At 37.7% G+C, this 14,001-nt stretch overlaps 1 protein-coding gene across 4 annotated transcripts in view; it reads left to right on the top strand.

The window, feature by feature from the left end:
* Positions 1 to 14,001, top strand: part of STARD9 (StAR related lipid transfer domain containing 9) — an 89,066-nt gene that overhangs the window by 30,968 nt on the left and 44,097 nt on the right. For all 4 annotated transcript variants that reach the window (XM_019725394.2, XM_019725392.2, XM_019725391.2 and 1 more), the window contains exons 4-7: positions 9,681 to 9,797; positions 10,942 to 10,974; positions 11,064 to 11,125; positions 12,627 to 12,739. In XM_019725394.2, the coding sequence (XP_019580953.2) occupies positions 9,681 to 9,797; positions 10,942 to 10,974; positions 11,064 to 11,125; positions 12,627 to 12,739 (325 nt within the window). The remainder of the gene's footprint in view (positions 1 to 9,680; positions 9,798 to 10,941; positions 10,975 to 11,063; positions 11,126 to 12,626; positions 12,740 to 14,001) is intronic.

The following is a 14,001-nucleotide window of genomic DNA, read 5'->3' as shown; positions in this document are numbered from 1 at the left end:
TGTTAGTGGCAGAATATCACAGTGGTTAAGAAAGAGCAAGAGCTTTGTGTAGAAGTACTTCTACCTGTGGGACTTCAGTTTTTTCACGTGGAAATTACACAATGATAATAGGAACTCACATAGATGTATTGTGAGGATGAAATGGAATTAATAACATTTAAGGTGCTAAGAAGAGAGCCTAACACAAAATATTTACTTAGTAAATGTTCCTAGCTGTATGGATCTAAAACCCTGGTTTTGAATACAACACTTCTAATAAAGTATTCATTGCACAAAGTAGTCCTAACAATTAAACAATCGGAGCAGTGTCTAGCACAGTATTTTGCTTTAGTAGGCACTGTACACTATTGGTTAACTAAATAATTTTAACTTCCTCACATGATTAGGATATTTTTCACATATTTGTATTTGTTTTCAGAAAATTAAAAGGAAAGTACATCTATGAGTATGTCGTGATAATTCAGGTGAATCTTAGTTAATGAATTCAAGAATAAAAGATTCCTATGTACTTAAATAGCCACAGCTTTCTTTTTAAAAAATTTTCAATTATGGTTGACATCCAATATTATATTAGTTTTAGGTGTACAACATAGTGATTAGACATTTATATAGCTACAAAGTGATCACTCCAGTAAGTTTAGTACCCATCTAACACCATAAATAGTTGTTACAATATTATTGACTGTATTCCCTATTCTGTACTTTACTTCCCTGTGACTATTTTTATAACTGCCAATTTGTGCTTTTTAATCCCTTTACCTTTTTTAACTGGTGACCATCAATTTGTTCTCTGTATCTGTATGAGTGTGTTTTTGGGTTTTTTTCTTTTTGTTTGTTTTTTTGTTTATTTTATTCCTTAGCTTCCACTTATAAGTGAAATCAAATGGCATTGGTCTTTTTCTGTCTGACTTACTCCACTCAGCACAACACCTTCTAGGTCCATACATGTTGCAGATGGCAAGATTTCATTCCTTTCTATGACAGAGTAATATTCCATTTTATATATGTACCACATCTTTATCCATTCGTGTATTGATGGATACTTAGGTTGTTTCCATATCTTGTCTATTTAAAATAATGCTGTACTAAACATAGGGATGCATATATCTTTTTGAATTAGTGTTTTGTATTTCTTTGGGTAAATACCCAGCATAGAATTGCTGGGTCATATGGTTGTTCAATTCTTAATCTTTTGAGAAACCTCCATACTGTTTTCCATCTTGGCTGCACCAATTTACCATCCCAGTGGCAGTGTATGAGGATTCCCTTTTCTCTACATCCTTGTTAACACTTGTTTGTTGATTTATTGATGGTAGCCATCCTGACAGGTGTGAGTGATACCTCATTGTGGTTTTAACTTCCATTTCCCTGATGATTAGTGATGTTGAGCATCTTTTTATATGTCTGTTGGCCAACTGTATGTCCTCTTTGGAGAAATGTCTATTCAGGTCCTCTGCCCATTTTTAATTGGGGAATATTGGGGAAGAGTATGTTTCTCCAGGGCCCATCAGCTCCAAGTCAAGTCGTTGTCCTTTAATCTAGCTTTAGAGGGTGCAGCTTAGCTCCAAGTCCAGTTGCTGTTTTTCAATTCTTAGTAGCATGGGGCCCAGCCCACCATCCCATGTGGGAATTGAACCGGCAACCTTGTTGTTAAGAGCTAGCACTCTAACCAACTGAGCCATCCAGCTGCCCCACCAGCAGCTCAGCTGCAGCTGGTTCTCTTCAATCTAGTTGTAGAGGGCGCAGCTCATTGGCCCATGTGTGAATCGAACCAGGAACCTTGTTGTTAAGAGCTCCCACTCTAACCAACTGAGCCATCTGGCTGCCCCATCTACCCATTTTTTAATCATATTGGGGTTTTTTTGGTGTTAAATTGTATGAATTCGATATATAATTTGGATATTAGCCCCTTATTGGACATATCATTGGTGAGTATCTTCTCCCATTGAGTAAGTTGTCTTTTTATTGCATCGATGGTTTCCTTTGTTGTGCAAAAACTCTTGAGTTTGATGTACTCCCATTTGTTTATTTTTTTCTTTTATTTCCCTTGCCCAAGGAGACATATCCAAAAAAATACTGCCAATGTTTTCTTCTAGGAGTTTTATAGTTTCAAGTCATTTAAGTCTTTGATCCATTTTGAGTTTATTCTTATATATGGTGTAAGAAAGTGATCCAATTTCATTCTTTTGCATGTATCTGTCCAATTTTTCCAATACTATTTATTGAAGAGATTGTCTTTTCCCCAGTATATATTCTTGCCTCTTTTGTCATAATTAATTGACCATACGTGTAGATTTATTTCTGACTTCTCCATTCTTTTCCACTGATTTATGTGTTTGTTTTTATGCCAGTACCATGCTGTTTTGACTACTATAGCCTTGCAGTATAGTTTGAAATCAGGTAGTATGATACCTTCAACTTTGTTCTTCTTTCTCAAGATTGCTTTGGCTATTTGGAGTCTTTTGTGATTCCATATAAATTTTAGGATTCTTTGTTTTATAATACTTCTGTGAAAAATTCCTTTGGTATTTTGATAGGGATTGCATTGAATCTAGATTGCTTTAGGTAGTATGGACATTTTAACTATGTTAATTTTTCCTAGCAACGAGCACGGTATAGCCTTCCATTTATTTGCATCTTCAGTTTCTTTCTTCAATGTCTTATAGTTTTCCAAGTACAGGTGTTTTATCTCCTTGGTTAAATTTATTCCAGGAATTTTATTCTTTTTGATGCAATTGTAAATGAGATTGTTTTCTTAATTTCTCTTTCTGATAGTTTGTTATTGATGTCTAAAAATGCAACTGATTTCTGAATATTAATTTTGTATCATGCTACTTTGCCGAATTCATTTATTACTTTTAATAGGTTTTTGGTGGATAATTTAGGGTTATCTATATGTCAGCTGCATGTCATCATGTCATCTGCAAATAATGACAGTTTTATTGTTTCCTTTCCAATATGGATACCTTGTATTTCTTTTTCTTGTCTCATTGCTGTGACTAGGACTTCCAATGTTGAATAAAAGTGGTGAAAGTGGACGTTCTTGTCTTGTTTCTGATCTTAAAGAAAAAGCTTTCAGCCTTTCACCACTTCGTATGATGTTAGCTGTGGCTTTGTCATATCTGGCCTTTATCATGTTAAGGTATATTGCTTCTCTCTCTACTTTGCTGAGAGTTTTTATCATAAATGAATGTTGGATTTTTGTCAAATGTTTTTTCTGCATCTATTGATGTGATCATATGATCTTTATCCTTCATTTTGTTTATGTGGTGTATGACATTAATTCATTTGTGGATATTGAACAAATCTGCATTCCAGTAATAAATTCCACTTGATCATGGTGTGTTATCTTTTTATGTATTGCTGAATTTCATTTGCTAATATTTTGTTGAGGATTTTTGCATCTATGTTGAGCAAGGATATTGGCCTATATTTTCATTTTTTGAAGTACCTTTGTCTGGTTTTTGTAATCTGGTCTCATAAAATGAATTTGGGAACCTTCCCTCTCCTATTTTTTTGGGATAGTTTGAGGATGGGTATCCAGGTCTATCCTGGAAAATGTTCTATGTGCACTTGAAAAGAATGTATTTTCTGCTGCTTTGGGGTGAAATGTCCTAAAAATATCAATTAAGTTGATCCGGTCTAATGTGTCATTTAAGGCCACTGTTTCCTTGTTGATTTTCCTGACTGGATGATCTATCCTTTGAAGTCAAGGGGGTGTTAAAGTCCCATACTATTACTGTCACTCTCTTTATGTCCATCAATATTTGCTTTATATATTTAAGTGCTCCTACATTAGGTGAGTAAATGTTTACAAGGGATATGTCCTCTTGTTGGATTGATCCCTTTATCGTTATGAATTGCCCTTCTTTGTCTCTGTTACAGCCTTTTATTTTGTCTGATATAAGTATTGCTACCCCAGATTTTTTCCTTTCTATTTACATGAAATATCTTTTTCCATCGCTTTACTCTCAGTCTTTTTGTCTTTCGATCTGAAGTGGTCCTTGTAGGTGGCATATGTATGGATCTTTTTATTTTTTAAATCCATTCAGCCACCCTATGACTTCTGATTGGAGCATTTAGTCTATTTCCATTTAAAGTAATTATTGCTACAAATAATGCAGTGCACATTAAGATGAAAGAAAATAAACCTAATCCTTAATATGACCCTGATATTTTAGTTTTATCTCTCAACATGTCTGGTTTTCTAAATTCCACCTGGACAGTCATGCATTTTCATTATTAACAGCTTTACATGTGTTGTTCATATTGCGTACAGAATCATTACCATCATTAAAATCCAACTCATGTTTTAAGGCCCAGTTTAGATGTTTCCTATTTCATGAAGTCTTCCCTGGTTCTTCAGCTAGCATTCTCTTCCTTTTTAAAGTTTTGTTGAATATCTTCCTTTTGCCCTTTTCCACCTTACTCTGCCTCAGGGACTGACCTATTGGACTAATCAATGGGCTCCCTTGCCCTCTGGCCTGAGGTTGGGGTTGAACAATGGAGAGCCCTAGCAGGAGATCCGAGAGAGAGCTTTCCTCCTGTCAATTGTCTTGGTCTGGCCTCCTCCTTTAACTTAAGGTCACAGCTTCTCTCAAGGTGGCTCTGTCTGCATGATTCTCTCCTTCCATGTTTTGGTGAGCCCTTCTTTCCCTTGTCCATTTGGGCCCAGAGGTGATGAATTTCCAGTACTGGTTCCAGGTTATTGCACTATCCCTTGTAGTTTCCCTACTCCCCACCCACCCCTTTGTAATAGTCTTTTAATTTAGTTGAACTTGAATTAGTCTAATTTGCGTGTACCATCTGTTTCTTTTCAGACCCTGATTAATAAAGTGCCACAAAATGTCTCTTATACCTATAGTATGTTTCCTTTTATTTTTATAGTTATTTGTTAATTTGTTTTGACAGGATTGCAAAATAAATATTTTGTGCTTGATTAGTAATTTCATATATTAAGTTTCTTTCATAATTAATTTCATTTGATTTTTACAATAGAAACATTATCGCCATTTAGCTGATGAAGGAAAAGTTAACAGTATGTGACACACTGGGTTACACAGTTAGTAAGTGGCAGTGCTGATGTCTATAGGAACCTAGGCCTGACTCAGAATCCAGTGTGCATTCTGTTGTATTTTTCTTTACATCTCTTTATCAATTAAACTTTTGAAAAATTTTTGAAATGAAATGATTGCAAACTTAAGAAGATGAAAGTACATTCAAAAATATATTTTCCTGAACCATTTGAAAGTTACCAACCTAATACTCAATTATTGCAAATACTTGAGTGTACATTTCCTAATAGAGAAGGACATTCTTTCACATAACCACAATACAACCTTCCAAACTGAGAAGTTAAATTGTTACATTACTACCATCTAATCCTTAGACCCTATTCAAGTTTTACTGTCTCAGTAAACCCCTTTATAGCAAAAAGATCTGGTTCAGAATCATTTGTTGCGTTTAGTTATCTTATGTCTAGTCTAATTCAGTCTGGAATAGTTCCTCGGTTTTTTTTATGTTCATGATATTGGCACTTTAGAAGATTGCAGACCAATTGTTTTATAGAATGTTCCTTAATTTGGTTTTCCAATGTTTCTTCATGATTTGTTTTATGATTATGTATCTTTGGTAGGAATATCACAGAGTTTACTTTGATTACTTGATTAAGGTGGCATTTGTGAGGTTTCTCCGCTGTAAAGTTACTCTTTCCCTATCTTTGAGATTAATATTTTGTTGAGAGGTACTTTGAAACTATGTAAATATTCTATTCCTCATCAAACTTTCAAATTACTTACTTATTTATATCTGTATTGACTCTTGGTTTCCCATTTTATTCAATGGATTACCATCTGTTATTATGATGCTCAAAATGTTCCTATCAGGGGAAAATATTTAGAAACCAAGATTTAGGTGCTAGGTGTGATCATTGCTATGGTGTATCAGTGCTCTCAGGTCCTCTCCGTAGAGTTAGACAAAGCTGGGGAATACATCCTTGCCTATACATATGTGTATACACATGCATGCACAGTTATATCACATCTGTTTCTACACCTATTTATATTGAAACCAATGATTCTGATCTAACACTATATCGTTCAAAGAAGAGAGTGTGAGGAGATAAGTTGAGTGTTGGATGGAGTAAATTGAAAGTAACCCACCCAAGTTAGCAAATTTATTTCAGGACAAGGGGTGCTTGACTAAGGAGATGTGGGTTCACAGAATTTTGGGAAATGAGGGCTTAAAATTAGTGAAGAGTGGCTCTTCTGCTTTTTTCCTTTGTGCTTTATTTATGTCACTGGGAATCATTGACCTTGAGTTGCAGTTATAAATACTACTTGCTGTTGATGTTTCTTAATGGGAGTTTTGGATTTTATTCATCCCATGTTGAGAGTAAGAAAATTGTCAGTTGTTAAAAACAATTGTGTGAATTATGAACTTCTAAAATTGTAGTTGTGAAAACAGAAATGATTAAAATGTTTAAGTGTTTTAGGTATATAGGAATGAAAAGCAGCACAAAGAGCTTGTATACTCTGAGTAGCAACCATATCACATTTATATATTTGTAGAAAGACAGAAAAGTACACTGAAAATATATTGTATTCAGCAATGGCATTCAGGTAGTTCTTTAAATTTTTTCTTCTTTTGGGATGTTGACTATTTTCTTACTGATTTGAAAATGCTGATTATATATTGCAATATTAAATTGTGGTAAATCTACACTGTAGATAATAAATACAGTTTTGGAGAAGAGAGAAGAAAATGAGATAGACAAAAATGCTTGCACATTTCAGCCTTTATTTTTCTTCTTTCTTATTTATAAAAGGGAAAGAATAATTATACATTATACATGTATAATGACATGTATACAACATTATAGTATCATATAAAATAGTTTCACTGACCTAAAAATCCTCTGTGCTCCACCTATCATCCCTCTCTCCTCCCGGCCCCTACCAATCACTTATCTTTTTACTATTTCCATAGTTTTGCATTTTACTGAGTGTCATATAGTTGGGATCAGACAGTATACAGCTTTTTCAGATTGACTTCTTTCACTTAGTAATATGCATTTAAGGTTCCTCCATGTCTTTTCATGGCTTGATAGCTCATTTCTTTTTAACACTGAATATTCCATTGTTTGTATGTTCTACCACTTATTCATCCATTCATCTAATGAAGAGCATCTTGGTTGCTTCCAAGTTTTGCAATTATGAATAAAGCCACTATAGACATCTCTGTATAGATTTTTGTGTGGACATAAGTTTTCAGCTCCTTTGGGTAAATACCAAGGAGTGTGATTGCTCAATTGTATGGTAAGAGTATATTTAGTTGTGTAAAAAACTGCCTAATTGTCTTCCAAAGTGACCGTCCCATTCCCACCCACAATGCATGAGTGTTCCTGTGGCTCCACATCCATGTCAACATTTGGTGGTGTCAGTGTGTTAGATTTTGGTCATTCTAATAAGTGTATGGTAGTACCTCCTTGTTTTAATTTGCAACCCTAATGACATATGGTATTGGACATCTTTTCATATGCTTATATACCATGTGTTTATCTTCTTTGGCGACATGTCTGTTCAGATCTTTTGTGCATGTTTTATTTATTTTTATTTTATATTTATTTATTGGGGTGACAATTGTTAGTAAAATTACATAGATTTCAGATGTACAATTCTGTATTACATCAACTATAAATCCCATTGTGTGTTCACCACCCAGAGTCCGTTCTCCTTCCATCATCATACATTTGATCCCCCTTATACCATGGAATACTATTCGCCGGTAAGAAAAGATGATATAGGAACATTTGTGACAACATGGATGGATCTTGAGAGTATAATGTTAAGTGAAATAAGTCAGACAGAAAAAGCAGAGAACCATATGATTTCACTGACATGTGGTATATAAACCAAAAACAACAAAAGAACAAGACAAACAAATGAGAAACAAAAACTCATAGACACAGACGGTAGTTTAGTTGTACATGTTTTAAATTGGGTTATTCCTTATTGTTGAGTTTTAAGAGTTCCTTGTATATTTTGGATAGCAGTCCTTTATCAGATGTCTTTGGCAAACATTTTCTCCAGTCTGTCACTTGTTTTCTCATTCATTTGAAAACTTATTTTTCAAAAAATTCTGATTCCTAGATTCACTTGCCCTTAGGACGTGGGTATTGGTAGGGCTTTTGGTTTTGGCTTCAGATTTTGGGAGTCCCTATACAACAGCATCTAGTCTGTCCCCTATCTAGTACTTTAAAAAGACTGGAAGTGTTATACTATATATAGTTAATTTATGGATTTACCACTGTTGTCTACTTAAATTCCAGGGGTAAAAAGTCACACTGCTCATCTCTCCTCCTGAACCAAACTCTTTGGCTTTAGATTGCCTTTTGGTGACTTATTTTAGCTTTAAACTATCCTTGGTATTCACACTGAGCTGTTTCCATCGGCTTCATTATAGTAGTATCATGGTGAGAGTGGACCATGGTGACATACGGCCCTGGGGTTCTCTGTTTGGGACGGTGCTTTCACCTGGAACTTCTGATGAGCTAATAAGCCTCAGAGTTCTTGAAGAATGGTAGCTGCATCTTCATGGTTTCCACCAATTCCAGGTTTGGAGCCTTCTGGTTTTTCCTGTTGACATCTTTTACTGTTGAATGAAAATGGTATCTTCAAAGATGTTTTTTCATAAAACTTCCAGACAATTATTTGAATGTGGGTAAAAACATTGACAAAGTAACATTCTGTTGTTTTCCTTCAGAATCCACTGAGCTCACTCTGTTTAGCTGTGTGTGAGCAGCAGGAAGAAATAACATTTGGACTGGATGAGGCCTTGTTCTGTCTGCATCTCTGTTCCCACTTCCTGCTGGGGCACTAGAAAGAAAGGTTGAGTTTTGTGGAACATTTTCTAACTAGTAAATGGATGGCAGCCAACTCAAGTGTTCTGATGAAGAGAAACGACTCCTCCTCCTTCATTCCCTGGGAATTTAACCCAGGCAGATGTCAGGAGTCAAAGAGAATCCTGCCACATTTTCAGCTTTGCTAATGTAGAAGTGAATGAATGTAGAGGGAGAAGTTTAGAGCTGGGAGCAAGATTGGGGAATGGGGTGGGAACGGTACAAGGCCCCAATGTTTCACTACTTCCTGGGTTCTTCGGGCCCTGTGTCTGGTTATTAGAAGCGTTAAACAACAACAAACAAAACAAATAGTTCACTGGCCAAAAAGTGTAACTGTAGCTGCTAAGACATAGGACAAGATCACTTAATCTTCACAACGAACTTCTGATACAGCTATCCACTTTGTAGCTTAGAAAACAGAGGCTTTACCTGATTAACCCTATGAAACATCTTCCTGTAAAGGGAAGGAGAAAGAATTAACGTGCATGGTCTTTCTTCACTATTTGCTTGCATGTGTTTGCCTTAAGATTAAGGGCCATAGCAACTGTGTACCTTCAGCATGTAGCATTGTACCCAGCATACAGTAAGCACTTGAAAAAGTATTCGAGTGAATGACTTTTCCTTAGCAATCTTTTTCTGAAACCGAATTGATTCTTGTGAAATGGTGGAGAACTTATGTGTGTTTGAAACGTTTTGCAATAATTTTAGATTAAAAAATAGTTCTAAATCTGCTGTGGGAAGAAGGACCACAGTGACATGCTCTCTACTTTTGTTTTCGCAGGTGTTCCAGGATTTGGGGACAGAAGTCCTCTCTGGAGCTGCCCAAGGCTATAACATATGCCTCTTTGCCTATGGGCAGACGGGCTCCGGGAAGACGTACACGATGCTGGGGACCCCGGTGAGTACTAGCATTGGAATGAGATAGTGTCCCAAAGCTGCAGCAAGCCCGGATCCTGCATTGTCCTTGCCACTGAGACAGAATGTGCATTTCATAGTCACCTTTAACAAGATTTAATGGGTCCTCTTCTGTATTAAGAATGGGTTTCTCAGCAGTTTGATTGAAAGGTAAACTTTGAGTAATTAGCTCTCTTTATTAAACCCTGAAGAACGTTAGAATTTTACAACTCCCTTTGATGAAGCAGCTCTTTGGCAGTCCTGAATTTCTCATGTCATGGACAAGACCTGGGCTGAATCTTAAGTGCTGGCTAGGGCTGTGCAGAAATGAGCCATGTGTGTTAGCCCTGAATGTTAGAAAGAAGCAGGAGAGCCAGCTAGTGGGACAGGAGCTTTCGAAAGTGTGTAGGACTTATAGGAGCCTTCTTTTATCATGGAAAATTAGAAGGGTAGAGTCCCTTAAGAATACATCTTTGTTTTAGGTTTAGAAGTCCCCTGGTGAGATGAACTGCTGGGGCAGGTGACAAATAACACTACACAGGGACATTCTCTAGGACACTATTCCTCCTGAAAAGATTATTCCTGTTGCCTTGGACCCTGCCCATTGCTTAATATGTCCATGTTTAATGTGATTTTATATATTTGAAATTAAAAGAAGAAAATGCCCATTAAACCAGGGGTATAAAGCCCTTAACCTGAGTATAAGTTAGCACTGGATCCAAGATGAAAAGAGAAGCTATTTCTCTCTAAAGGTGCGTTTTGAACACCCTTGAACTCTAGTCCTCTTGTGTGTGTGGAGATAGGTGGTAGGTTCCGGGAGGGGACACGGTGGTAAAGTGGGTTTATCTAAGAAGGAGGTAACCTTCAGTGCCTGAAAAAGCGTCCCTGGGTTTGCTACCGGTAGCTTCTCCTTTCTTCATTCTTGTGGTGGCGCTCTGCCTCTCCTCTGGTGCATTCCTCCCATGAGTGTCTCCTGAGAGCACTGGCAGATAGAGTCTTCTACACACTTCCAGCTAAACTCCCTGAAGTGAAGAGCCTGGCACAGGGGGCTCGTGTGCCCATCCCCCTGCTGAGGGTGGTTACTGGATGTTGGGGGAAGAGCTTCACCGTGAGTGAGCAGTAACGCTGTCCTTTCTTCTGTTCTCTAGGCTTCTGTCGGGCTGACGCCACGGATATGTGAGGTATAGACTCTCTTTTGACTGGATCCTCTCAAAGTAGGTTTCCTTTGTACACCCCCTTCAGTGAAATTCCAACCCTCTGGTTTGTGCAGGGTCTCTTCCTCAGAGAGGAAGACTGCGCCCCACTGCCTTCCTCCTATAGGATCAAAGTAAGGTAAGAACCTATTGGCTCTGGGGCCTAGAATGTCTCTGTTTCCACTTCAAATTCTAGCATGTTCAGCTGTCTTCTTTGCTTCCAGAGTCGTCCAGAAGAATGGAGAAAAGCCACAGCAGAAGTATCATGCAGAACAGGGAGATGAGAAACATACTTAGGTCTTTGGGTTGTAGAAAACTTAATTCCTATTCTCAAGCTTAATAAGCAGGTGCTTCCTTCTTTGTACTAACTTGCCCTGGCTGTTTGGTCTCCTTTCCTTCACTCTCTGTACAGTTTCATAGTAGCTTTTAGATTTTCTGTTCTCCAGGTCAGTTGTTCCCAAACTCTAGTTCCCAGACTAGCACTGGCTACTCCAAAATGAAGTTTTAACCAATCTATAGTGAAAATGTTGGCAGGTTACCAATTTCCCTTAATTTTCTGTATTCTATTTGTTTTTGGTGTTCTATGTCCTTTTTTAAAAAAACTTGAGATATAATTCATATACCGTGAAATTCACACTTCTAAAGTGTTCAGTTCAATGACTTTTCCTGATATTTACAAAGTTGTCTGGCCATCATTGCTATTTGATTCCAGAACATTTTCATTATCCCAAAAAGAGTAAATGTCATTTTTAAAAATTAAATGATTTTGAACATTATTTTTACATTTTTTTAAGTTTGCAAAGGAAAAATTTGCAAACATGTGTGTTTATAAACATATACATATATATTAAATGTTTTATTGTCCATGAAATCTGGGAACCACTGTTCTAAGAGACATCTGGGATTCCTGTGTTTAAATTAGACATTTAAATAGAAATAATTTATAAGAAGCATGTGCACAGTTTTGAGCTGGAGCCTTTTTTTCTGACTGCTGACTCCAGGCAAACATTTGTATTCTGGTGAGGAAGACCTTTCTGTGAGAAGTCTGCTTTCTTGTTTATCAAAATCTTTACTGATTTTAATAAAGAATTGTAGCTGTTATTGTGTTTAAAAGGGATAAAATGCCAGTAGATACCTATAAAATAGAGCATATCGTCAACAGAATCCCATGTATAAAACAGATAAAATGAGAATTGTCCTACTTAAATTAGGGGTGGGGACTAGAAACCTTATCACTTAGCTCCCTTCATTGGCTCTTGAGAGGCCTTCACAGAATAATAGAGTTCAGATATCACATTTGAAAACCATTTCAAGCAAGCTTGGAGACTGCTGTGGCAGCCTGAGCAAGGCGCAGGCTGGTGCGGAAATAGCCTCTCGGAGGCTATACTGGAATCAGCACTGACATTGTAAACCTACAACTGTGAAGTGCGCATATGCCAAAAACCCTACTGTGCTCATGTAGGAAGAGACTCAAGGGGGAGCCTTGGTGTGATCAAGGTCTCAGAGGGGCAGAGATGGAACTGGAACAATATTAGAATCTTCTGGTTCTTAGTGTGGTGTTTTCCAATTTAGTTCAGAATCTAATTATGTTGGCTGCTTTTTCAAAATCTAACTATGTGCCTTTTTCTGCATGTCTCTAGTTTTCTGGAAATTTATAACGAACGAGTACGGGATCTGTTGAAGCAATCTGATCAAAAAAAGTCATATACCCTGCGGGTCAGGGAACACCCAGAGATGGGGCCCTATGTTCAAGGTGAGCCACTGTGGTCCTGGAGGTCAGAGTCCAAATCGGAGCCAGGGGAGCTCTGCTAATGGCCATTCATTCATTCATTCATTCAACAAATGTAGAATGAATACGCACTCTGTGTCAGCCCCTGTACTAGACGCTGGATAGGACCATAAATAGAAAGGACAGTCCTGCCCTCACAGGCAAGCTTACAATCTTGTGGGGATGAGTCAGAAAACAAGCACTCAATTACAAGTTGTGAAGAAGGCTAATAAAAAAATAAATTGATGTAGTGATGGAAAAGAGCATTGGGTGTTGTAGGCACCCTCTCTTCATGGGGCAGCCAGGAAAAGCTGCTCTGAGGCGGTAACTTTTTAAACTGAACCCTGAGGAGCCAGTCATGTGACAAATGGTGTAGTGAGGGTAAGAGTGTTCCAGGTGGAGGGAGCAGCATGAGCTGGAGCCCTGAGAGAAGGGCTTGGTGGCTTCAAGGAGGTCAGTGTGTCTAAAGCATGTTGAATGAGGGGTAAGTGGCATGGAAAAAGGTTGAGTCTGCGGTGCCAGATCCAGCAGGGCCTGGACTGATTCCCAGGCTAGTTAGCCTCCTTTTCGGGGTGCTTTCTCTTCCATTGGTGGTGATTGGGATGTCAGACATGGGGTGGGGTCTGAGCTGCTTCCTCATCAAGCATATTTGATGTTTGGTATCACCTGTCTTATCCCATTAGTCTAGGTCTTGCTACGTATTAAGTAGAAACAATTGTGTTCAGCTGTGGAGGAAGTTTTCACCCTTTCAGGCCACTTATAAGAAGTAACATATACATTTTATGCTCCTAGTCCCTCACCAATAGGTTAATTTAAATCCTGACAAGGAGAGGGACATGAAAGATTAAGAGCTGGTCTCCTGTCTGATTAGGGCATGGCTGATGGGTGACTCAGCAGGTGTGCAGTCATGATTCTACTGCTAGTGTCTTTCCCCAAACGTTCCATCATAACGTCAGTCTGGAAAGAACAAAATACCATTTACTTGGCTGGGAGCCAGTTGGAGTTTCCTCTCTCCCCAGATACTGGCCTTATTTCTCTGGCTTCCATCTTCTCCCAGTAGATAGCCTGGAAAATGAAACACTGACAAATTGCCTCTCAAAGATCATTTTGATGTGAATGTTTCTTTTTCTTTTTCAATCAAAATTTATTGGGGTGACAATGGTTAGTAAAATTACAAAGGTTTCAAGTGTACAATTCTGTATTACATCATCTATATATCACATTGTGTGTTCACCACCCAGAGTCAG

Source organism: Rhinolophus sinicus, linkage group LG03 (assembly GCF_036562045.2).
Source record: "Rhinolophus sinicus isolate RSC01 linkage group LG03, ASM3656204v1, whole genome shotgun sequence".
NCBI classification, from domain to species: domain Eukaryota; kingdom Metazoa; phylum Chordata; class Mammalia; order Chiroptera; family Rhinolophidae; genus Rhinolophus; species Rhinolophus sinicus.
Note: the sequence above shows the minus strand (reverse complement) of the source record. Positions and strands in the feature narration are given on the sequence as shown.